At 44.6% G+C, this 26,088-nt stretch overlaps 1 protein-coding gene across 6 annotated transcripts in view; it reads left to right on the top strand.

Moving 5' to 3' along the window:
• hoatz (HOATZ cilia and flagella associated protein) overlaps positions 1-24,428 on the top strand; it is an 82,336-nt gene extending 57,908 nt beyond the window's left edge. Inside the window, exons 6-9 of one of the 6 annotated variants that reach the window (XM_069894635.1) lie at positions 3,578-3,637; positions 7,106-7,260; positions 17,262-17,409; positions 19,911-19,961. In XM_069894635.1, coding sequence (XP_069750736.1) covers positions 3,578-3,637; positions 7,106-7,260; positions 17,262-17,391 — 345 coding nt within the window. In that variant the 3' untranslated portion in view covers positions 17,392-17,409; positions 19,911-19,961. Of the gene's footprint in view, positions 1-3,577; positions 3,638-7,105; positions 7,261-17,261; positions 17,410-19,910; positions 19,964-24,272 lie in introns of those variants that run through there. The other 5 variants (XM_069894634.1, XM_069894637.1, XM_069894636.1 and 2 more) reach the window with 5 other exon arrangements.
• Positions 24,429-26,088: the final 1,660 nt, after the last annotated feature.

Raw genomic sequence — 26,088 nt, forward strand, 5'->3', positions numbered from 1 at the left:
ATATTCAGGTTTGCATATTTTGGGGCTTGACTTGGATTAGTAAGTTTCAATAGTGTTCCCTTTTCAGCAACTGGGACATTCCCAGGGCTATGTGGTCCACAAATATGCACTGTCCAGTATTTATATATGGAAAGGGCCTAATGTCTGTCCCATTTACTTTCCTTCCTCACTGCCTTCTTAGGGAAAATTAAGGCAAGACTATGTTTTTTTTTGTCATTGTTTCCAATTGACCATACTGTGCTGTCATCTGGATCATGGATTCTTACCACTTTACTTTTCCTTTCCAACCTCCCAGCTATCTCACTCCAGATCACTGATTATCTACTTCATGCAGGAACATTGAGAGTAACAGCAGTACCTCAGTTACTACTTTGTGTAAAAACCACCTCCCTGGAATAGGGGATCAAATACAGAATATTTATTACTCACTTCAACTAAACAACATTTCATTAGCTTACTGGCTGCTTCTCAGAGTTGCCAGTGCTCACTGATCTTTTTCCTTGGTCAGAAATGTATTAGCATAAAGATATGCATCAACTGTTGAATGTATCTCTCTGTGTTTTGGGTGTGCTGTAGAGAAACAAGTGTGAACCAACCTTTGACATTTCTGTTACTTTTGCATTAGTCATTATGTTATCACTCAACTTACTGGTTATCAAAACTAAGGAATTGGAACAGTTTGAATAAATATACATATGATTGGCATGATGTTTGCACTCAGCTAGTTTCAAAGATTTATGATTCCTAGGTATTATACAGCTTCCCAGAGGGGCCAAGGCACAGAACATACTCAGCAATTATTAGCATCAAGAGAGTCAAGGATCAGTCTCACTTAGAAACTCTAATTAATTAACCTTTGGAGTCTTTCTGAGCATATGAAGAACAATGATTGAATGTTGCACATAATCTCTGATAGTTAAGTTAGAGGAATGTTATTGTTGAGGAAAGATGAAAAAAAACAATGATTTATTTAGTAGTTAGCAGGTAAAAGTACAAGCTACTACAAGAGAACTAAATTAAAGAACTGAAGTTAACTCTTTAGATCTACATTTTTCACCATAACTGAAGATTTAAACTCAGTTGCCATAGTGCTTGTTTCCATGGTGTATGACTTTACTCTTTATTATTACGTGACTTTACCAGTTCCCATTCTCAGACATGCCTTGGGGAAGAAAGAAGAGCTCAAATCAAATATTACATCCTATTAATATGATTATGGTAGAAAGTGTGTTTAAACTATCAAATTTTTGAGCCCTTGACTCCAGACTCACTCTAAAGTGGAATTCCTGGTAGTAATGTTACAAAGTACCACTGGTATGGTAAATGATACTGTATGTGGATCACAGATGATAAAAGGAAATTGTCTGTTTGCAATAACTAATATTATCTAGAACTCCATTATTTCCATGATAGTAAATAAGAATCTAATGTGTTAACCTCTCTCAAGTGTATTTGATCTTGTATTACATCAGTATACATCCTTCCCCACCAATCATCTCCTTGGCACCTACCCCTGTGACTGCAGAAGATTCTCTACTTGTGCCCACATATCCCCCTTTACTACCATTCAGAGCCACGAACAGTCCTTCCAAGTAAAACAACACATCACTTGTAAATCTGCAGAGGTTATCTACTACATCCGGCGCTCCTTTTGTGGTCTCTTCTACATTAGAGACTAGACATTAACTGGGTGGTCGTTCCGTTGAGCATCTCAGCTCTGTCCAATGCTATAGTGTGGATCTCCCTGTAGCAAGACATTTCAAATCCACACCCTATTCCCTTACTGACATGTCTGTCCATGGTCTCATGCACTGCCAGACTGAGACCACCCAAAAATTGGAAGAATAATACCTTATATTGTGTCTAGGCACCCTCTAACCAGATTGGCATTAACATCAACTTCTCCCCCACCCCAATCTTTCCCCATGTTTCCTGAGTTCTAGCTCTCTCTCCCCTTTTCCCTCTGTCTCCTTTCACACAGCCAAAATCAATTCTTTGCCCTCTCCTGTCCTCTTATCATATCTAATTAACACCTTTTGTCTGTTAGTCTGTACTCCTCCCCCTCCCATTCTTTCCCCTTTTCCCCAGTCTTCTTTGAGGAAGGGCTTAGGTCTGAAACTTCGGTAAAATATCTTTACCCGCTATGTATTCTGTGAGACCAGCTGAGTTCTTTCAGCATTTTTGTATTTTTATTACATCAATATACTGTAGATTTGTAACCATAATTGGATAGACATCCTGGACACTATTAAAGATGTACTCTCAGAGCTATGGTCCTTTTTATTAAAGTCTTAAACTGTGTGGTCTGACTTTTTCATTGTTTCTTATGGATCACGAATATCCTATTGTTCCACTGAACCATGATTTCTTAACCTAAAACAGGTCAATTTGTCATTCATCTCTGACTTCTGGAGTATTGTTTTGCTTCTTATGTCTCCACCAAAGTAGTCACTGATGTTTGAAAGTTATTGATTGTGTGAAGTATTGAGCTAAGATGCTGAGTGGACAGACAGATTTATTAATTACCTCTGACTGCCAAAATAGAAAGTGTTATTATTTATTGAGTAGTGGAAGATAGATATTGTCCATGCAATTATTTTCTGGTTGAAGATGAAGACAGCAATGATCTTTATATTGCTGCTTTTAATATGTGGGAATGATTAATAAATAGAAGCAGGAGGCATGATCAGTAAGTTTGTGATGATGCAAAGTTAGTGGAGGGTAGCCCAAGGCTCGATAGAAGGTGATATTGATATGTTGATGAAATGGGCTGAGAAATGGTAGATTGATCTTGATAAATGTAAGTTTTAAAAAAATTTAGATTGATTTATCACAAAATACCCAGTTCTTCTGCAGAGACTAACAAGCTATCTCAGCTCTATATAGGGCACAATTTATAGAGTATAAGATTATAATGAAGATCAATTAGCACCAAGCAAGACATGGAAGCATTCAGAAGCTTGATGGCTACAGGGAATAAACTGACTGTAAGCCTGTTGGTGCGTACTTTCCCTCTTTTAAGCCTTCACTACATGAAGTTCTGATTGCTGAACTATAGGAAAGATCTGATAAATCTGGAGAGGGTACAGAGGAGATGCACCAGAATGTGGCCTGGGATGGTGCATTTTAGATATAAGGAAAGACTGAAGAAGCTACGTCTGTTTTTCCTTGAGCAGAGGAGATTAAGACAGGACATGATTGAGTGTAAAATTATGTGTATAATATTGTAGATTGAGTAGACTGCAGTCAACATTTTCTCATATCAAGGGTAGCTATCACAAGAGAACAGATTTTAGGGTAAGGGGTAAGAGATTTAGAGGGAATCTAAAGGGGGCCTTTTTTACCCAGTGAATCCCGAGTATCTGTAATACAATGCTGGAGAGATTGGTGGAAGCAGAGTCATCAATGACATTTGATGATGTTGGGACAAGCAATTAAATCATCCAGGTAAAGAGGACTATGATGGGCTTTGCTGGACAGATCGGTGCCCACTGGTTGGTGTAGACACAAGGGTCAAATGGTCTGTTTCCATGTTCTGTGATTCAAAAATATAAGTAATTTTTTCCTCTTTTTGAAGGCAAAGAAACGAAAAGAGATCTTGGAGTTGATCAAGAAACAGAAGGAGAAAAGAATACAGGTAAGGGAAATAATACACAAAAATGCTGGTGAGACTCAGCAGGTCCCACAGCATTTAGAGGAGGCAAAGATTTATAGCCAACATTTCAGGCCTGAGCCCTTCAACAAAGTACAATCTACAATCATAGCACTTGCTTTTACTTCTATAGTTGATGTTGGGACTTTTTGGAATACATGAAATAATCAATATTCAACATGCAGAATTCAACCTATGTATTGTACTGGACAGCTCCAGATAAATGAGTACTCACAATATGTTGACCAGTGACATAATGGCACAACAGTAAGTGCAGCTACCTCACAGCACCAGGGACCAGAGGTCAATTCTGACCTGGGATGCTCACTGTGCAACATTGCCACATCCTCTCTGTGGTCATGTGGGTTTCCTCTGGGTGCTCCAGTTTTCTTGCACAGGATGGTAGGTTACTTGCTACTGTAAGTTATGTCTTCAGCGCTTGACGTCCTGCTTTGCGGAAACTGCCAAAATATTTGGCCTGGAAGTCAGCCTGAAGAAAACTGAGGTCCTCCATCAGCCAGCTCCCCACCATGACTACCAGCCCCCCCACATCTCCATCGGGCACACAAAACTCAAAACGGTCAACCAGTTTACCTATCTCGGCTGCACCATTTCATCAGATGCACGGATCGACAATGAGATAGACAACAGACTCGCCAAGGCAAATAGCGCCTTTGGAAGACTACACAAAAGAGTCTGGAAAAACAACCAACTGAAAAACCTCACAAAGATAAGCGTATACAGAGCCGTTGTCATACCCACACTCCTGTTCGGCTCCGAATCATGGGTCCTCTACCGGCACCACCTACGGCTCCTAGAACGCTTCCACCAGCGTTGTCTCCGCTCCATCCTCAACATCCATTGGAGCGCTTACACCCCTAACGTCGAAGTACTCAAGATGGCAGAAGTCGACAGCATCGAGTCCACGCTGCTGAAGATCCAGCTGCGCTGGATGGGTCACGTCTCCAGCATGGAGGACCATCGCCTTCCCAAGATCGTGTTATATGGCGAGCTCTCCACTGGCCACCGTGACAGAGGTGCACCAAAGAAAAGGTACAAGGACTGCCTAAAGAAATCTCTTGGTGCCTGCCACATTGACCACCGCCAGTGGGCTGATAACGCCTCAAACCGTGCATCTTGGCGCCTCACAGTTTGGCGGGCAGCAACCTCCTTTGAAGAAGACCGCAGAGCCCACCTCACTGACAAAAGGCAAAGGAGGAAAAACCCAACACCCAACCCCAACCAACCAATTTTCCCTTGCAACCGCTGCAATCGTGTCTGCCTGTCCCGCATCGGACTTGTCAGCCACAAACGAGCCTGCAGCTGACGTGGACTTTTTACCCCCTCCATAAATCTTCGTCCGCGAAGCCAAGCCAAAGAAGAAGTTATGTCTTAATTTATGACACAAAGAATCTTAAGAAAAAAATATTAGGCCTGCGTGAGGGAAAATAATTTGCACGAATATGCCAAGATGAGAGGGGGAATTGAACTAATGGGATTGCACCCCTGGGTGCTAATATGGACCTGATACAGTGAATGGCCTCCTGTGTTGATATAATAACCCAGTTTAATCATCATTATTCCTACTTTTGTTCAGTCCTTCTAAGTGAAGCAACACTTCACTGATGAATCTGCAGGACTTTGTTCTCACTGCTGCCAATAAAAAGAGGTATGTGTACCACAAGACTCAAAGCACCAGATTCAGGAACACTTACTACCCCACCCCCCCACCCTCAGATTCCTAAACAACCAACTCAATCAGAGACTCATTTAAGGACTTACTTTGTACATTACTTATAATAGAATATTTATTTTCTGAATTGCTGTCAATTAGTTTATATTTCTTTCTTTGTTTATATTTCTTTCTTTGTTTATATTTCTCTCTTTTATATATGTATCTTTACTTTAGTACAGTGTTTTTGCAATACCAATAAGTAGAAACTCTGCCTGACCCACAGGGTTGTATGTGATGTCATGTATGTATTCTGACAATAAATCTGATCTTTGAACTTGGGTCATCTCCTGCATCCAGTGCTCTTATTCTGGCCTCCTCTACATCAAAGAGAATGGACACAGACTGGGAGATGGCTTCAATGAACACCTTTGCTCTGTCTGCTGCAATAGTGGGGATCTCACAGTGGCTATTCTCCACCCCATTCCATGGTCTCGTGCATTGCCTGACTGAGACCCAATTGCAAATTGGAGGAACAACACTTCATATTACATCTGGGCACCCTCCAACTAGATGGCATTAACATTGATTTCTCTGATTTCTGATAGCTCCCCTATCCCCATTACTCCTTTCCTCTACCTCTGCCTCCCTTTCTCTCCCTTTCCATCCCCTTTCCTCCATCTCTGCATTCACAGAGCCACTCCCTCCCCTGATCAATTATCACTTTTACTGTCGTCTTACTCATGCCCAATTATGACCTTTTGTCTGTTGACCTGTGCTCCTCCCCCTGCCCTTTCTTACCTCCTCCCCGAACTTTTTTATCCAAGTGCCTGCCTGTTTTTTGCTCATACTTTGACAAAGGGCTCAGGCCCAAAATGTTGGTTATATATCTTTACCTCCAATGGATGTTGCATGACCTGCCGAGTTTCTCCAGCATTTTTTTGGGATTTTACTACAATGACAATGTTTGCAAACTTTTGTGTCTCCCTTCTATTTTTGTACATTTTTTTCAAAAAAAATCTCCAATTTTTAGCACCAAAATAATGTCAATAAAAATCGCACAAATGAGAGGTTAATTGGTTACTCCTGCTGGATCCTGTAACCTATCCATTCTTTCTGTCCTCATTTGTCTGCATCAGAACTTAAGTTGGATTCACACAGTTGGATAAACGAGGGTGCAATCTCTTGTCATGATGTCAGCATTCTGCACAGAATCAATTACAATTAGAAGCAGCCAAGATTGGAGAATATTTGGGAATTATGCATTCCTGTCTCACATTCATTCCAAAGTCTTTGTTGCTGGATTTAAAACTCTCCTCAATTCTGCTATTGCTCTTCAGTAAAAGCAAATAATAGTACGGTTGAATCCACCATACTAATGAAAGGGATGATTCAGTAGTCATGCCAAAGTACATCAGTGAAATCAGGAAACTGTTCTGTAACATGTTAGTATTTTATTATTTTGTATATGTGGCATATATATTTTGTAGAGTGGTCTTTGAACAAGAATCTACTTTAATTGACAGCAGATTTATGTAAAATGCCATGGTAAAAGATGGCTTATTTTTCAGGTTTGTGTGGAGATGATAATCCTGGAGCTGACCCTGCTCATACATAGACTGACAATGGCTGGTACCATCTCTTGGCATTAATCATATATTTAGGAGCATATTCACAGAAGTTTTAAAATTCAAAATAATGGTCTGTGGCAGGTGAACAATGTAAGAAGCATAGCCACCACACTGAGGGTCATTAACGACTGTTTTATTTGAATTTGGCAGCGTTGGTTCAGTCACCACATGCATGATGACGTCACAATCGCTGGCCAGGGCCCGCGCCACGCAGGAGGTTTGAGTGAGGAAGAAACCCCCGACGGCGCCATCTTCCCAAGGCTGCCCCGCCACGTGGTGTTACAAGTGGGGCCGGTTCGCCCTGAGTGAGTGCGCTGCCACACAACCCCTCCCAGAACCGGCTACAGGTCTCGCTGCTTGGGCAGATGGCCCTGTCGCTTGGGCCTGGCCGTCTGCACCGGCTGTGATGAGTCCAGATGGACTGCCTTCAGGCAGTCCACCGTGAAAAGTTCCTCCCTTCCCCCAACGTCCAGTGTGAAGGTTCCGCCAGACCAGTGTAGGACCTTGAACAGACCCTCATACGGGCGCTGTACCGGTGCCGCCTGTGGTCCTCTCTGAACGAATACGAAATGGGCAGTCGAGTTCCTTGTGGAGGTGGGCTGCACGAGTGCCATGGCGCGCTGGGGTTGGGGGAGCCAGGGAGGCCAGTCTCTTGCAGGGGTCCACCAGCAGGTTCACGTCCCTGGATGCGGTGTCTGGTTCCAGGCCGAAGAACTCTCCGGGCAGGGAGAGTGGTGTGCCATATACCACTTTCACTGCCGAGGCTTGCAGGTCCTCCTTGGGTGCCACCCTGATCCCGAGGAGAACCTGGGATAGTTCACCTGCCCAGTCCGGGCCGGTGAGTCTGGCGATGAGCGAGGAGCCAGTGGAACCTCTCCACCAAACCGTTGGACTGCGGGTGGTAGGCCGTGGTGTGGTGGAGCTTGACCCTCAGGAGTTTTGCCATTTGGGTCCACAGAGCAGATGTGAACTGGGCACCCCTGTCCATATAACCATATAACCACTTACAGCACAGAACAGGCCAGTTCGGCCCTACTAGTCCATGCCGTAACAAATTCCCACCTTCCTAGTCCCACTAACCAGCACCCGGTCCATACCCCTCCAGTCTTCTCCTCTCCGTGTAACTATCCAGTCTATCCTTAAATGTAATCAATGATCCCGCCTCAACCACGTCTGCCGGAAGCTCATTCCACATCCCAACCACCCTTTGCGTAAAGAAATTTCCCCTCATGTTCCCCTTATAATTTTCCCCCTTCAATCTTAAACCATGCCCTCTAGTTTGAATCTCCCCCACTCTTAATTGAAAAAGCCTATCCACATTTACTCTGACTGTCCCTTTTAAAATCTTAAACACCTCTATCAAGTCCCCCCTCAATCTTCTACGCTCCAGAGAAAAAAGCCCCAGTCTGAACAACCTTTCCCTGTAACTCAAACCTTGAAATCCTGTCAACATTCTCATGAACCTTCTCTGCACTCTCTCTATTTTGTTTATATCTTTCCTATAATTTGGTGACCAAAACTGTACACAGTACTCCAAATTTGGCCTCACCAATGCCTTGTACAATTTCATCATAACCTCCCTACTCTTGAATTCAGTACTCCGATTTATGAAGGCCAACATTCCAAATGCCTTCTTCACCACACCATCTACCTGAGTATCAGCCTTGAGGGTACTATTTACCATCACTCCTAAATCCCTTTGTTGCTCTGCACATCTCAATTGTCTACCATTCAATGTATATGACCTATTTAGATTTGCTTTTCCAAAATGTAACACCTTACACTTATCTGTATTAAATTCCATCAGCAATTTCTCAGCCCACACCTTCAGCCTTCCTAAATCACCTTTTAATCTACGGTAATCTTCCTCACTGTCCACAACACCACCAATCTTTGTATCATCCGCAAACTTGCTTATCCAATTCTCCACCCCTACTTCCAGATAGTTAATATATATAACAAACAATAGTGGGCCCAGGACTGATCCCTGAGGAACTCCACTAGTCACCAGCCTCCAATTGGACAAACAATTTTCTACCACTACTCTCTGACACCTCCCATCCAACCATTGCTGAATCCATTTCACTACCTCCTTATTTATACCAAATGCCTCCACCTTTTTTCCTAACCTCCTGTGGGGAACTTTGTCAAAAGCTTTACTAAAGTCTAAATAGACAACATCCAGAGCTTTCCTTTCATCAACCTTTTTTGTAACCCCCTCGAAAAACTCAATCAGGTTTGTCAAGCATGATCTACCCCTGACAAAACCATGCTGATTACTCCCTATCAATCCTGTACCACCAAATATTTGTAAATACCATCCCTCAAAACACTTTCCATCAACTTACCCACCACAGACGTCAGACTCACGGGCCTATAATTCCCAGGTTTACATTTGGACCCTTTCTTAAACAGCGGAACCTCATGCGCTACCCTCCAATCCTTTGGCACTACCCCCGTGACCAGTGACATCCTAAATATCTCTGTTAATGGCACCACTATCTGTCCACAAGCCTCCCTGAGTGTCCTTGGGAATATTTTGTCCGGTCCCGGAGATTTATCCACCTTTATCTTTTTCAACACAGCCATCACTACCTCCTCAGTTATCCTTATATGCTTCATGACCTCCCCACTATTTTTCTTTAGTTCAACTGGTTCAATATTTTTTTCCCTAGTGAATACAGAGGCAAAGAAATCATTCAAAATTTCCCCCATTTCCTCTGACTTCTCACTCAGCCTACCCTCGCTATCTACAAGGGGTCCAATTTTAGCCTTCACTAATCTTTTACTTTTAATGTACCTATAGAAACCCTTTGGATTTATTTTTACTCTGTCTGCCAAAGCCTCTTCATGCCTTTTTTTGGCCTTTCTAATTTCTTTCTTAAGATTCCTTCTACACTCCTTGTAGTCCTCCTTCAAACTCTCAGCTCCCTGCTCTTTATACCTCTTGTACACCTCCCTTTTTCTCCTAACCAAATTTCCAATATACCTCGAAAACCAAGCCTCCCTATGACTTCCAGCCTTTCCTTTGATCCTCACTGGGATATATCTACTCTGTGCCCTCAAAATTTCTTTTCGAATGTCCTCCATTTTTCATTTACATCCTTACCTGAAAATATCCTGTCCCACTCAATACTCCCCAAATCCCTTCTTATTCCTTCGAAATTTGCTCTTCTCCAATCCAGAACCTCAACTTTAGGCCCCTCCTTGCTCTTCCCTAAAACTACCCGAAAACTAACAGAGTTATGATCACTAGACCCAATTTGTTCTCCAACATTAATGTCCAATACCTGACCTAGCTCAATCCCTAACAGGAGATCTAGTATTACACCATCCCGAGTCGGTTCTTCTACTAATTGATTTAGAAAACAATCTTGAACACATTTAACGAACTCTAGCCCATCCAGCCCTCTAACTGTAGGGGTATCCCAATCAATGTGAGGGAAATTAAAATCTCCCATGATCACTACCTTATGATTCTCACACATATATGTTATCTCCCTACAAATTTGTTCCTCTAATTTTCTTGGCCCATTTGGTGGTCTGTAATACACCCCTATTAGCACTCTCATGCCTCCTTCACCCCTCAATTCCACCCAAAGAGCCTCACTGGACAATCCCTCCAGACCATCCTGCCACCTCACGGCAGTCATGTCCTCCTTAACAAGCAGAGCAACTCCTTCCCCTTTTTTTTACCCCCTGATCTATCACATCTAAAACAAATGTATCCTGGAATATTAAATTGCCAATCCTGCCCCTCCTGTAGCCAGGTCTCACTAATTGCCACAATATCATGACCCCAAGTATCTGTCCATGCTCTAAGCTCATCTACCTTGTTCACTATGCTTCTTGCATTAAAATATATGCATTTCAGAGAATGACCCTCACCTATATTCACTTTTCTACCTTTTACCCTAATCTCCATCCTACATTTATTATCGTTATTATTCCTATCTAGGTGGCCATGCTCCCTTGACACTGCTCTCACACTCTGTTCCCCTCCCCCCTGCCAAACTAGTTTAAACCTTCCCCCACAGCTCTAGCAAATCTGCTTGCCAGCACATTGGTCCCCCTCCAGTTCAAGTGGAGTCCGTCCCTTTTGTACATGTCCGACCTTCCCCAGAAGAGATCCCAATGATCCAGAAATCTTATCCCTTGCCCCCTGCACCATCTCTTTAGCCACGCATTCATCCTCCACATCCTCCTATTTCTACCCTCACTAGCGTGTGGCACCGGCAGCGATCCAGAGCTAACTAACTTGGAGGTCCTGTTTTTTAACTTCCTACCTAATTCCATATAATCCTGTTTCAGGACCTCATCCCCACTTCTAACTAAGTCATTGGACCCCACATGGGCCACGACTTCTGGCTGTTCTCCTCCTCCTTGCAGAATGCTATGTACTCGATCAGAGATATCCCTGACCCTGGCACCAAGGAGGCAACAGACCAACCTGGATCCCCGATCTCGTCCCACAAACCTTCTATCTGTCCCTCTGACTAATGAGTCCCCAACTACAAGTATCCTGTTCTTATCCCTCCTTCCCTTCTGAACCTCAGGGGCAGCCCCTGTGCCAGATACCTGACCCCCACGACTCATCCCCATTAGGCTGTTCCCACCAGCAGTATCCAATGCCGAATACATGTTGCTGAGTAGCACTTCCACAGGGGTACTCTGCAAGGCACTCTCCCTCCTTTCCTCACAGTCACCCAATTCCCTGACTCCTGCCTTCTAGGGGTGACTGTCTCCCTGTAACTCTTCTCTATCACTGCCTGTGCTTCCCTTATGATCCTCAGTTCATCCAATTGCAGCTCAAGCTCCCTAACACGGTCACTCATTAACCCCAATTAACTCCTCTCACATGACACCAGGCGCTGACTCACTGCCTCCTCCGACCCCGAGACCGACCTTTCTAAGACCGAGGCCCGGTAAGTCCAGCTATTTATTCTACTCACATCTCTGATGCTGTCTCCTGGCTCCTTCTCTTCTCACACGACACCAGGTGCTGACTCACTGCTTCCTCCGACCCCGAGTCCGACCTTTCTAAGACCGAGGCCTGGTAAGTCCGGCTATTTATTCTACTCATCTCTCCGTTGCTGTCTCCTGGCTCCTCCTCCTCTCACACGACACCAGGCGCTGATTCACTGCCACCTCCAACCCCGAGTCCGACCTTTCTAAGACCGAGGCCCGGTAAGTCCAGCTATTTATTCTACTCACATCTCTGATGCTGTCTCTTGGCTCCTCCTCTCCTCACACGATACCAGGCGCTGACTCACTGCCTCCTCCGACCCCGAGTCCGACCTTCCTAAGACCGAGCCCCGGTAAGTCCAGCTATTTATTCTACTCACCTCTCTGATGCTGTCTCCTGGCTCCTCCTCTTCTCACACGACACCAGGCGCTGACTCACTGCCTCCTCCGACCCCGAGTCCGACCTTTCTAAGACCGAGCCCCGGTAAGTCCAGCTATTTATTCTACTCACCTCTCTGATGCTGTCTCCTGGCTCCTCCTCCTCTCACACGACACCAGGCGCTGACTCACTGCCTCCTCCGACCCCAAGTCCAACCTTTCTAAGACCGAGCCCCGGTAAGTCCAGCTATTTATTATACTCACCTCTCTGATGCTGTCTCTTGTCTCCTTCTCTTCTCACATGACACCAGGCGCTGACTCACTGCCTCCTCCGACCCCAAGTCCGACCTTTCTAAGACCGAGCCCCCGTAAGTCCAGCTATTTATTCAACTCACCTCTCTGATGCTGTCTCCTGGCTCCTCCTCTTCTCACACGACACCAGGCGCTGACTCACTGCCTCCTCCGACCCCAAGTCCGACCTTTCTAAGACCGAGGCCGGGTAAGTCCAGCTATTTATTCTACTCACCTCTCTGATGCTGTCTCCTCGTCCCCCTTTACACGACACCAGGCGCTGACTCACTGCCTCCTCCGACCCCGAGTCTGACCTTTCTAAGACCGAGCCCCAGAAAGTCCGGCTATTTATTCTACTCATCTCTCTGATGCTGTCTCCTGGCTCCTCCTCCTCTCACACAACTCCAGGCGCTGACTCACTGCCTCCTCCGACCCCGAGTCCGACCTTTCTAAGACCGAGCCCTGGTAAGTCCAGCTATTTATTCTACTCACCTCTCTGATGCTGTCTCCTGGCTCCTCCTCCTCTCACACGACACCAGGCGCTGACTCACTGCCTCCTCCGACCCCAAGTCCGACCTTTCTAAGACCGAGCCCCAGTAAGTCTAGCTATTTATTCTACTCACCTCTCTGATGCTGTCTCCTGGCTCCTCCTCCTGTCACACGACACCAGGTGCTGAATCACTGCCTCCTCCGACCCCGAGTCCGACCTTTCGCTGGTGATGTGTACCGGGACCCCGAACCGGTCGATCCACTGGCTGACCAGGGTCCTGGCGCACATCTCCGGAGAGGCATCCTTGATGGGAATAGCCTCGGGCCATCTCGTGGCTTGGTCACCACCGTGAGTAGGAAACGTGACTCCCTGGACGCTGACAAGGGGCCAACTATATCTACGTGGATGTGCTGAAACCTGCAAGCCACTGAGTCAAAGTCCTGGATGGGAGCCTGTGTGTGCTGGTGGACCTTGGAGGTCTGGCACCTGGTGCAGTTCCTAGTGAGCTCCATCACCTCTTTCTTAAGCCTGTGCCACACGAACCGCTCCGCGACCATCCACAAGGTCATCTTTACCGCAGGGTGAGCGAGGTCGTGTACTAGACTGAAGACACTCACTCTCCAATGCGGTAGGACGACCTGTTGAAATGTTGCAGAGCAGTGTGTCCAGGCTGTTGGGTACTTGGACGTCGTTGAGTTCAAGGCTTGAGATGGCGGTCCGCAGGGCTTTCGTCTCTGCGTTGGTTCGCTGGGCCTGGGCTAGTTGTGCGTAGTCCAACCCGGGGACGAGCATGTTGATGACCAGGCACGAGAGTGCATCCGCCACCACATTGTCTTTGCCTGCCCTGTGCCGGATGTCAGTAGTGAACTCCGACACGTACAAGAGGTGGCGCTGTTGTCTGGCGGTTCACAAGTCCTTGGCCATCGCCAGTGCCTGGGTGAGGGGCTTGTGGTCTGTGAAGACTGTGAAAAGCCTGCCCTCCAGGAAGTAACAAAAATGGTGGATGGGCAAGTACAGTGCCAGGAGCTCCCGGTCGAAGGCATTGTATTTGAGCTCTGGCGATCACAGTTGCTTGCTGAAAAAGACCAGCGGGTGCCAGTAAGCCATCGTTCCAGGAACCCCCTGACTGCTGTAGCTGAGACATCCTCAGAGAGTGCTGCATGCACCTCTGGCCGTGGGTACACCAACAGCATCGCGCTGGCAAGGGCCTCCTTCATCGCTGTGAACGCCTTTCCCGCCTCTTCCGGCCAGGATAAGGTTTTTTCTTTGGTGGCCATCAGCGCGAACAATGGGCATATGGTACAGGCAGCCCCGGGGTGAAACAATGGTAAAAGTTCACCATCCCCACAAACTCTTGCAGGCCTTTAAAGGTGGAGGATTTGGGGAAACATTGGACAGCAGCCACCTTATCTGGTACCGGGGCGGTCCCAGCCGCCAAAATGGTATGCCCCAGGAACTGGAGGGACTCCTTGCCGAAATGGCATTTATCCGTGTTGACCGTAAGGCCGAAATCTGCCAGCCGCACAAATAGAGTGCGGAGGTGGGCTTTGTGCTCCTCGCGGTTGCGACTGGCAATCAGTATATTGTCCAGGTAGATGAACGCAAAGTCCAAGTCCTTTCCCACCACGTCCATGAGGCGCTGGAATGTCTGGGCCGCATTCTTTAAACCAAATGGCATGCAGAGGAATTCAAAGAGGCCAAAAGGGGTGATAATGGCCATCTTACCCACGTCGTCTGGGTGCACCAGGATCTGATGGTATCCCCGCACGAGGTCCACTTTGGAGTAAACCCGTGCACTGTGGAGTTTGGAGGCGAAGTCCTGTATGTGGGGAACCGGGTACCTGTCAGGAGTGGTTGTTTCGTTCAACCAACGGTAGTTCCCGCAGGGCCTCCAGCCCCCAGACGATTTCGGAACCATGTAGAGCAGCCATGCCCAGGCACCGTCTAAGCGTCGGATGATTTCTAGCTCCTGTAGTCTGGAAAACTCCTCCTTCACCTGCTGGCGCTTTTTGGGCAGCAGCCATCTGGGCCTAGCGTGCAGCGGGATGCCTTGCATGGCGATGTAGTGGAAGACCCCATGGTGGGGCAGGACGTCGTCAAAGCGTGGCTCCAAGATGGCAGGGAACTCGTGGAGGATGTCGGAGAACTCATCCCTGGCAGCGGTGTCAGTGGCGATTTCCGGTAGCAGGCGTCTGCCATGTCCAATTATACGGAGTGGAATGTGCAAGCGTTGACCAGCCTCTTGCCCTTCATGTTGACTAGTAGACTGTGAGCCCTCAGGAAGTCGGTCCCCAACAGCACAGTGCCCACCAAGACTAGCACAAACCTCCAGTGGAATTTTTCCTTGCCGATCTGGATCTGTGCCCTGCGGGTGCCGGAGGTCTTGATGGTGGAGCCGTTGGCCGCCCGTGGGATTGGACTGCGAGATCGGGTGAGAATCTCTAAGGCTGTGGGGGTATGGATGCTCAACTCAGCCCCTGTGTCCACCAGGAAGTGGTGGCTGGTGGATTTGTCCGTAACATGAAGGAGGTTGTTCACGTGGCCAGCTGTCGCAGCCATCAACAGCAGCTGTCCTGGTCATTTCCCTGAAACCTGCAGGGTTGTTGGCACTTATGGGCTTGCGCTCCCCAGCGCTGATGGTAGAAACATCAGGTCGACTGGCTTTCCTCTGGCTTGGTCTTGTGGGGGGCGGCTTGCGGTCGGCTGATTCCCGGTCGTGCCACCTGGTTGAGGGCTGCCTCGTTTTCCCTCTTCATTCACCAGAGGGCATCCACCCGGGCCGCAGCTTTGCATGGGTCCGAGAAATCCTCACCGGTGTGGAGCAGATGTCCTCTGACATCTGCTCAAGGAAAATTTGGCAGAAGAGAAAACAGGGCTTGTGGTCTTCTGCCAGGGCCAGCATTTTGTCCATCAGTGCTGAGAGACTGCGGTCTCTGAGCCCATCCTGGTGCAGGAGCCTGGAAGCCTGTTGCTGGGGGGTGAGCCCAAATGTCCCCAGTAGCAGGTCTTTGAGGGCGGTGTACTTGCCCACAGCCGGGGGATGGTGGATGAGGTCGACCACCCTTGCTGCCGTGTCTTAGTCCAGTGCACTCACGACATGATAAAACATCATGGCATCTGCAGAAATGTTTCGAAGCTGGAACTGTGATGCCACATGCCTGAACTACATCCTCGGGCGGTGGGTCCAGAAAGGGGGAAGCTTGATCGAGATGGCGTTAACCTCTGCTGGTTCAGAGTCATTGGTTCAGAGTCCAGAAAAACGTCTGGGCTCGTTGGGGTCACCAATGTGGTGGGTGAGCAGTGTAAGAAGCACAGCCACCACGCTGAGGGTCGTTAACGACTGTTTTATTTGAATTTGGCACGTGCCCCTTTAAGGGTAGCGTTGGTTCAGTCACCACTTGCGTGATAACATCACAATCGGTGCCTGGGGCACGTGCCATGTGGGAGGTTTGAGTGAGGAAGAAACCCCCAACGGCGTTATCTTCCCAGGGCTTCCCTGCCATGTGGCGTTACAAGCAGGGCCGGTTCACCCTGAGCGTGTGCGCTGTCACAACTCATTCAATTCAATAATCTTAAAAGACAGGTATACAATTGAGCCTTAGAGACCTGAAGGTTCCATATACAATCTCTCTGTATTTTGAATTGGCTAATTTTGTTCAGAATGCCTATAATTCTCTCAGTATCTCATTGTTAAGCTGGGGAGAAATAATAACTAGAGTGATCACTCTTGAAGGTTGCTTTAATAATTTAGTGTTATTTGTAGAAGCCCAACTTAATATGTTGTCTCGACAGTTGATTTTCTAAACGACTCATGCATGAGTGATAGCCTTTTAAGAGCTGTTAGATACTCTGGTTATGTAGTTCATTGTGAGCAGCAACTGCAGGAAAGAAAACTGAGGAAAAAAGATTCACATGCTCGTTTCGCTATTTGTGTGTTGGAGTGAAAAATTCAATAGAAGTGAGATAATCTTCAACAAAAAAGCAATTTCATTGAAGTACGAGTTGGCTCTGCATGTACTGTCAGCATTTTTATTGAACACTGAGATTTAGAGGAGTGAATCAAATCAGGGTTTTAAAAAATCCTGAACGAAACAGTTACACTATTGAAAAATCAATGAATGTAATTTTCTTGAAGAAATCAATTCAGCATTTACTTAATTTTTACCCAATAAAATTCTACAGATTCACTCTCTGGCTGAAGAAATTCCTTTGCATCTCTGTTCTAACGAGACCCCCTCCCATCCTGAAGTTGTGCCATCTTGTTCTGGACTCTCCCACCACAGGAAAGAAGCCTTTCTACGTCTTCACGTAAATAGGTGTGGACTAGAAGGTCCGATATGGCCTGTTTCCGTACAGTAAATTGTTATATGGTTATATGTTATATGGTTATTGCCACTGTTTATAGCAACCACGGAGTCAATGCTGAAAATTTACACTATAGAATACAGATATTTCTAAACTACCTCTCCTCCAAAGGCGTTAATTGGTTGAGGAAAGTCCATTCTGAACGGAAATATGAAGACACAGCTTCCACGGCTCTTTGAGTACACTATGTACAGCCCATAAAGCTTGTGAATTTTTATTCATATCTTATGTAGCTATAGATAACCAAGTACATATTTTGGGATATGTATCAATAGATACAGCAATATCAGTGTAATTACTTCACAATTTACTCTGGGGGAAAGAAATGACGCATTCAAGAAGTCATGACCATATTGCTCAACACCACTCCAACTCCATCTATAAATTTGCAGATGACATCACCAATGAAGGTTAGATCTCAAACCACAATGAGTTGGAATATAAAAGGGAGAGAGAAACATTGGGCATTAATGGTTAGGTTAGATCTAAATATCTCCAATGATCTATCCTGGTTCAAACACATCAAAGCAATGGCCAAGAAGGCACACCAGCTCAGAAGTCTGGAGGAAACTTGACATGTCTCCTGCATCTCTCCTCAATTCCTACAGATGGACCATTAAAAGTAAACAGGATGCAGCACTTGTGTGGTAGGGGATTCAGAAGTTCAGATTTCAGATTTATAGTCAGTACATGCAGAAAAAACTGTAGACAACACACATGTAAAAAAATAAAGAGCTGTAAACAGATTATGAATGCAAACAACCTGACTGTGCAATACAGCGAAAATTTAAAAAAAAATAAAGGGCAACAATTAGAGTCCTAAAATGTGTCCACAATTGAGTTTGTTGTTGAGGAGTCTGATGATGGAGGGGTAGCAGCTGTTCCTGAACCTGGTGGTGTGAGTCTTGTGGCACCTGTACCTCTTTCTTGATGGTAGCAGTGAGAACAGAGTGTGTGCTGCGTAGTGTGAATTCTTGATGATTGCTGCTGCTCTCTGATGGCAGCGCTCCCCGTAGATGTTCTCCATGATGGGGATGGTTTTGCCTGTGATGTCCTGGGCTGTGTCCACTACATTTTGGAGGGCTTTATGCTCGGGTATTGATGTCCTCATACCAGACTGTGAAGTAGCTGATCAGTACACTTTCTACCACACATCTGTAGAAATTTACCAGGATTTAAGATGTCATACCAAACCTCCAAAAACTCCTGAGGAAGTACAGGAGCTGACGAGCTTTCTTCACAATGCCATTAATGTGTTGGGTCCAGGAAAGATTCCCCAAGGTAGTGACTCCCAAGAACTTAAATTTTCTCACCCTCTCCACCTCTGATCCCCCAATGATCTCTGGATTGTGTACTTCTGGTTTTTCTTTCCTGAAGTTAACAATCAGCTCCTTAGTTTGGGTGACATTGAAGGCAAGGTTGTTGGTGATGCTGACTCATCACTTTTACATATATATATGCACACACACACTATCATGATATCATTGGGAAATTTGTAGATGATGTTCTTATCATTACTGAGCCACACAGTGGTAGGTGTAAAGAAAGTAGAGCAGGGGGCTAAGAACATAGTCCTGCAACCCCATAGCTTCCAAGAGCAGGTGCTATTGCATGGCCAACAGAGCCTTCATTAAGGCAGAAGTGAGGCAGCTTCTGGCGGAAGGTATCATGGAGCCCAGCACCAGTCCCTGGAGAGCCTATGTCCTAGTGGTAAAAGGGAGTAGCAAATTGAGGATTGTCATCGATTATAGCCAGACCATAAACTGTACACCCAACTGGATGCCTACCCCGAAGAGCCGACATGGTCAATGAGATAACCCACTATAAGGTCTTCTCGACAATTGAACTAAAGTCAGCCTATCACCAGCTTTATATCCACACCTGAGGTAAACCATATACTGCCTTCGAGGCAGTCGGACGCCTCTACCAGTTCTGCCAGGACCCATTTGGGGTCATTATGGGGTCTCTGTCTTTCAGCAGGAGATGGATTGCATAGTAGACCGGCACAACCTAAGAGCGACCTTCCCGTACTTGGACAATGTCTCCATTTGCAGCACAACCAGCAGGACCACGATGACAACCTGGAGAGGTTTCTCCAGATGGCCGGTAGCTGAACCTCACTTTCAACAAAGAGAAGTGCGTGTTCAGCACTGCCCGCCTCGCCATCCTACATCATGGAACATGATGTCATTGGTCCTGACCCAGAACGCATGCATCCACTAAAGGAACTGCCCCTCCCCCACCCGCTCAAGGCCCTCTACAGGTGCTTGAAATAAGAAATTTCATGTAATAGAACACTGTTTTATTGCTACGATAATAAATTTAATCATGGATCTTAGAGTTATGATTAAATTAGGCTTCACTTGAGTTTCTCACTCATCATTTTATTGAAGCATTAGTCTATTAGTGTTTCTGCAAAATCTGAATGTGAGTGACTCAAATCATTTAATTGTTTTCTTTTTACAGAAAGAACTATTGGCTCTTCCATACAAACCAAAGCAAATGAGCCAATCACCACAGTAAGTATCTACTGATGTTGGTGAATGAACATTTAATTTTATTCCATTGTGCTGATACATTATTGTCAAACTAGATGTTTTCTCATTTCATTTCACGTTATATTTTGTATGTGAAAAATGAGGATAGTAGGTGGAAATTCATTCTTGATTGATTGATTACACAAAGCATGTAACGTGTTTCCACGTTATTCTTTGCCCCTTGGTTTAGTTCCATTGATTTCAGTGAAAGTTGCCATAGTAGTGTGCATTCTATGCTCACAAATGAGGATGAATCTCTTCCCCAGAATGTTTTCCTTTCCCTCTGAATTACTAAATTGCTTTCCCTATCAGTTGATAAGGGTCATCATATAAAACCATAATTTGCCACACCATTGTACTTCCATTGTGCTGAAGTATAAAATCCATTCAGTGTCATCCACCCTGATGCATTTTCATCTGATCCATCACTAACTCTTTCTTTCCCTTCCCTTGGCTTTACATCAGCTTTCCAAATGATAGGATAGTAAGCAGTATTCTCTATAAATCCACTGAAATGTTAAGTTGATTAAACTTTGTTTCTTTGCCAGTCCATACTCCTGATTTTATCAACGTAAAGATCACCATCTCAAGATTAATGTGAATCACCCTCTGAGCATATTCTCTTTGTTGCATTCCATTGTCTGATTTTTTGGCCCTCTCTCCATCTGAAGATGCTGCAAATTTTAACTATCTATGATGCTTCATTCTGCCATTAATGGTTTTGAACTACCATTCCCCAACAGACAGGTTAATATAAGTTCCTTTATAGTTGCTTCCATTTCATTGTGCCAGTTTGTGAGATCAGACTGCCTTTTCTTGAGACCCCAAAGAAAATGGCTAGCTAACTTCAAGGCTTTCCATTGGAGCTACAAATGATGACTGTCTTAACCTCTGCCAAGGTGTTTGGAGACTGAAGAGAATGGGCAATTAAGTTTCTGATATTACAGAAAAATATACTCATAAGCAGAATGTCAGAATTGCTTTATAGACCTACAGTTATTTAATGTTTTGAAGATCATCTTTATATATTTCATTAATTTAATTAGTACAGTATACAAAATATGTTCTCTTTTCCACAGTTTCCCCTGAGTAAGTCTTAGATAAAAAATGGTATTTATTCCAGGATGTAAGTGTAGCTTTGGGATTCTCAACTTCCTCTCTATCAATATGAATCATCAGTCAGATTCAGGAAAGGCAGACTGACCAAAGCACAGCAAATAGTTTTTTTTCAAAGCCTTACTAGGTAAACATAACAGTGTTTCCTATGGAATTATTCAAAACAAAATTCCTGTTCTTATAACCTTGTCCTGCCCATAAGTCAGTTCAAATATACAGTAATTATTAATACAATGGCTACCTTCAAAACCTGTGCATTAGGCAGAGATCAAATCAGTTAACTCAATCTTGAATCACCCAAAATGGAGAATTAGGATGTGGGCATCAGGCCATAAATAGTTCATAACATAGCCATCGTAATTTCTGGGCACCATATGTCATCAAATTTCGTAATTAGCCACAATCAGATAGCAAGACTGTAGCAGATGCTCGTCCCTAGAAATCCCACACACCAAGAAACCCTGAACTGAAAAACTGAGGCAAATTGTGACATAAGTCATAAGTCAGATTCCTGAATTGTGCAGTGTTATTTTTTTTTAAGATTAAGGCGAAATTGAAATCTTACTAGAATCAGAATTTTCTTACAAACAAGATTTGGATGGATTAATAGGAAAATTAATTTCAAATGAAGACTTGTTAACAGCATACGAATAAAAAAATCTTCACATTCTTTTATTATCTTAACATTCCATGAGTTATGATTTTGTGAACTCTGAACTGGCCCTCGACCAGAAACCACATTGAAATGAAAAACCTAGAGTACTGGTGAGCTTCCTGGTTATGATTTACTGCTACCATTTGGAATCTGCAGCTCATCAATGAGGTTTGCAGCTATTAATCAAAACACTATTGTGTTATTGCTAAAACATGTTAGATCATCACCCAATAGAGATGCTGAAACAAGCCAATAAAGACCTCAACATCCGGTACCACACGGATGGCAGTCTCTTCATTCTGAGGCCCCTGCAAGCTCACACCAAGACACAAGAGCAACTTGTCCGTGAAGTACTCTTTGTAGACGATGCCGCTTTAGTTGCCCATTCAGAGCCAGCTCTTCAGCGCTTGACGTCCTGCTTTGCGGAAACTGCCAAAATGTTTGGCCTGGAAGTCAGCCTGAAGAAAACTGAGGTCCTCCATCAGCCAGCTCCCCACCATGACCACCAGCCCCCCCACATCTCCATCGGGCACATTGAACTCAAAACGGTCAACCAGTTTACCTACCTCGACTGCACCATTTCATCTGATGCAAGGATCGACAAAGAGATAGACAACAGACTCGCCAAGGCAAATAGCGCCTTTGGAAGACTACACAAAAGAGTCTGGAAAAACAACCACCTGAAGAAACACACAAAGATCAGCGTGTACAGAGCCGTTGTCATACCCACGCTCCTGTTCAGCTCCGAATCATGGGTCCTCTACCAGCATCACCTACAGCTCCTAGAACGCTTCCATCAGCGCTGTCTCCGCTCCATCCTCAACATTCGTTGGAATGACTTCATCACCAACATCGAAGTACTCGAGCTGGCAGAGTCCGCAAGCATCGAATCGTGGCGAGCTCTCCACTGGCCACCGAGACAGAGGTGTACCAAAGAAGAGGTACAAGGGCTGCTTAAAGAAATCTCTTGGTGCCTGCCACATTGACCATCGCCAGTGGGCTGACAACGCCTCAAACCGTGCATCTTGGCGCCTCACAGTTCGGCGGTGTTAGGTCTGCTTTGTTCATGAATGAGTGAGACAAACACCAGACTGAGTCGAAATCAGGGTTCTTTGTTCTTTATTACCGGATTGTAACACTTGCAACTAACAATGTTAGTTGGAGAATGCATTCTGCCGTTATCAGCAAAATGGTGATTTTTTATACCCTTGGATACGTGCTTAGAACATCATCATATCATTACTTGTCCAATGACTAAAACTGTTGCTATCCTTTCCCTGCTAGCTTCCTGCCTCTCAATCCATCAATGTCTCTCTTATCTTGTAAGTACAAGGATGCATTCACATCTTATTACAGCCCTGCACAGGGTAACTCCTTACACATTCCCATCTCATGATGTTTTACCTTACAGCGGGCAGCAACCTCTTTTGAAGAAGACCGCAGAGTCCACCTCACTGACAAAAGACAAAGGTGAAAAAACCCAACACCCAACCCCAACCAACCAATTTTCCCTTGCAACCGCTGCAACCGTGCCTGCCTGTCCCGCATCGGACTTGTCAGTCACCAAGAGCCTGCAGCAGACGTGGACATACCCCTCCATAAATCTTCGTCTGTGAAGCCAAGTCAAAGAAAAGAGATGTTGAATTTTCCTTTGCCATAAATAAACAAAATATTTGAGTTCGTTTCAGTTTGATGACTCCCCCCTTTCCTCCTTCATCCTACCCTGTTCTTTGAGTTGTGGCAATTAACCTGATTGAAATCAGAATACATAATGGTCTGTGGTGAGATAGTTCAATGCATTTGTTATGGATTCTCTCAGCAACCACAAGCATCACATAAATTGTTAACAACGTTTCACTGTCTTCACTGAAATATGTATCATCCTGGGTATACTAACTAGGAAGGGGTTATAATTTTACCACAAGCAGCTTGCACAAACTGTTGTATTTCAAACTAGGCAATAAACGAGGCACCCCAATTGGTCTCTGCATACCCAATGGAGGAGAAAATAATCAATCAGGATTCCCTCTCAATGGAGAATGTTTGTTTGTTTATTGCATTGTTATGCAGCCTGGTGATATCCACTGACCCAGTTCATGTGAAAACTGTTTTATTGGATAAGGTCACTTGGGAATTTAGGAATTCCAACTTGGAAGAGGGAATTTACAATCCATAACCCAGAGATCTGTACTATTTTTAAAAACATATTTCAACATGAAATAAGTTGCAGAACAAAAGATTCCATATCTGGTGAAAGGAACTGCTGATACATCAATTGTTTTGCAGGCATTTTAGACATCTTCAAGAATATCTGTAAATGTTTCCATTTCTATAATGTATTGTTAAAAAAGTATACCATTTTGAACCATGTCACATAAAGGAATGTATGCACTCTTAACATCAGTATGAGGAGCAAGAGATACAGAACTGGACTTTAATCAGGTGATGAGACTAGACAAGGAGTCAATTTGGTGCAGAACCTGCTCAGTTGTTTTACTCTCCATATTTGTTTATTTCCAGAAAGCCTGCCTGCACAGATTTCAGCAATGAGGCTCAGGAGACTTACCAAGCCTTGAGGCAGTTTGACTCAAGAAAATCCTTTGGAGACAGAGAGATATCTCTAGGAAAAGATTAACAACTTTGGAGTCAATAAATTGTTGTTTCTTTAAGCCATTATCAATTGTCGATTTGTATCTTTTCTAATTTGGCATTTCCTCTCTTCAATGGCTAATGTTATGTTTCGTCGTAGACCAGCAGCAATAGAAATTCACCAAAACAGTCATTATTTTTCTTTAAAGCAATATATTTATTAATAATTACTAATAATATAACACATTAGTTAAGTCAACTCCAACTATGCATGTGTGTGTGTGTGTGAGAGAGAGAGAGAGTGAGAGACACCCAAACCATTACAGCTTAGGCACAATTCTGTAAAGTTGTGCCAAAATTTAGTCTTAAAAATCCTGTGTTGAAATGCAGACTTTTAAACTGATGGTCAGAAGTAATCACGAAGGAAGTGGGGGAGAATGGGTGACTGGACTGCCAAAAACTCATGAATCCTTGTTGAGTTTCTTGCTGAGAAATATTCTTTCAGACAAACAATTATCACAATTCCTCTTTTCCTTGTGTAGGGAAATGAAACGTGTGACTTCCACGATGCTTCCAAAACAAAGGCACAGGTCAATCAAAATGACCGATATTTAGGTCACAATCAGATGGAGTAATTCTCTTGCTTTCAAAACCCAAGTACAAGTCAATCAAAGTAACTTTTCCTTATGTCATAGTGTGGTTCAATAATTCCCCTGACAGGGAGAATCAGCCAAATTGTCCATTTCACAAGAATCACACCACCTCGGTGTTCCATGAGATGATTGATGGTCAATAATGAACGTTGTTTCCTTAAAGTGTTCTCACCAACTGAGTCCCTGGATAAAGCAACAAATGCCTCTTATCTCCAAAGTATCAAATTTGGGTCCAGTCTGTACTAGATGTTGGCACCCACTATCTCCACAACTGTGAATGGTTGCAGCTGGTATTAGCCCTTAAAGCGATACTCACACTAAATGAAACGGGAGCTCGTAATACTCATTAATGCAAGACTGCAGTGATACATGTGCCTTAGCAACTGATATGATTTATTGAAGCTTACTGCTCCAAGTGGTAAGTCAATACAACCTAGAAATCAGATCAGATCGGGCAACTTTTTATGTGCAAATTTTAAATAAAAGTGGTTCAAGATTAGTTAATGAACAGCTTCAGCCACACATCTGATGGTATCACTGATCATACACTAAGCATTTCCTCTATTGCTAGTTAAACTTTGAGCTTTTGGGTGCAAACTATGACCATCGTTGTTCACTCACAAAAAACAGAACTCATCATTACAAGCTTCAGCAAAGAGTTTATGGACCTGCACTGCAACAAAACTCCTATAAGTGGGTGTTGACTACCAGCCTGTAAGCATGTTCCACTAGTAAAGAAAATCACAGCTGAGTTTCTACCTTAATTCCATTTGCCATCATTATCGGCCCATCCCTTGATTTATCTTAATGTCCAGGAATCTATCAATGTCTGTGGAATGAACACCATGACTGGCAGATTTTGTGAGGCTATTGTAGTATCTGTGTTGGTGATGGTTGCTTCAGTGTTTGAGCCTTTATTTGCCAATTACATTTGAACTATGTTCCACAATCACTAGTCCTTTGACCAGCCTTCACCACATAGGCCATTCACAGCTCATGAGTCAACCAAGGCTCATCATGTGGATGGGTGTCTAGATGCACAGGAAACTGTCTTCACCACAACAACTTTTTCTGTGGCTGCCACAGAGAGAGGT

Source organism: Narcine bancroftii, chromosome 8, assembly GCF_036971445.1.
Source record: "Narcine bancroftii isolate sNarBan1 chromosome 8, sNarBan1.hap1, whole genome shotgun sequence".
Taxonomy (NCBI): domain Eukaryota; kingdom Metazoa; phylum Chordata; class Chondrichthyes; order Torpediniformes; family Narcinidae; genus Narcine; species Narcine bancroftii.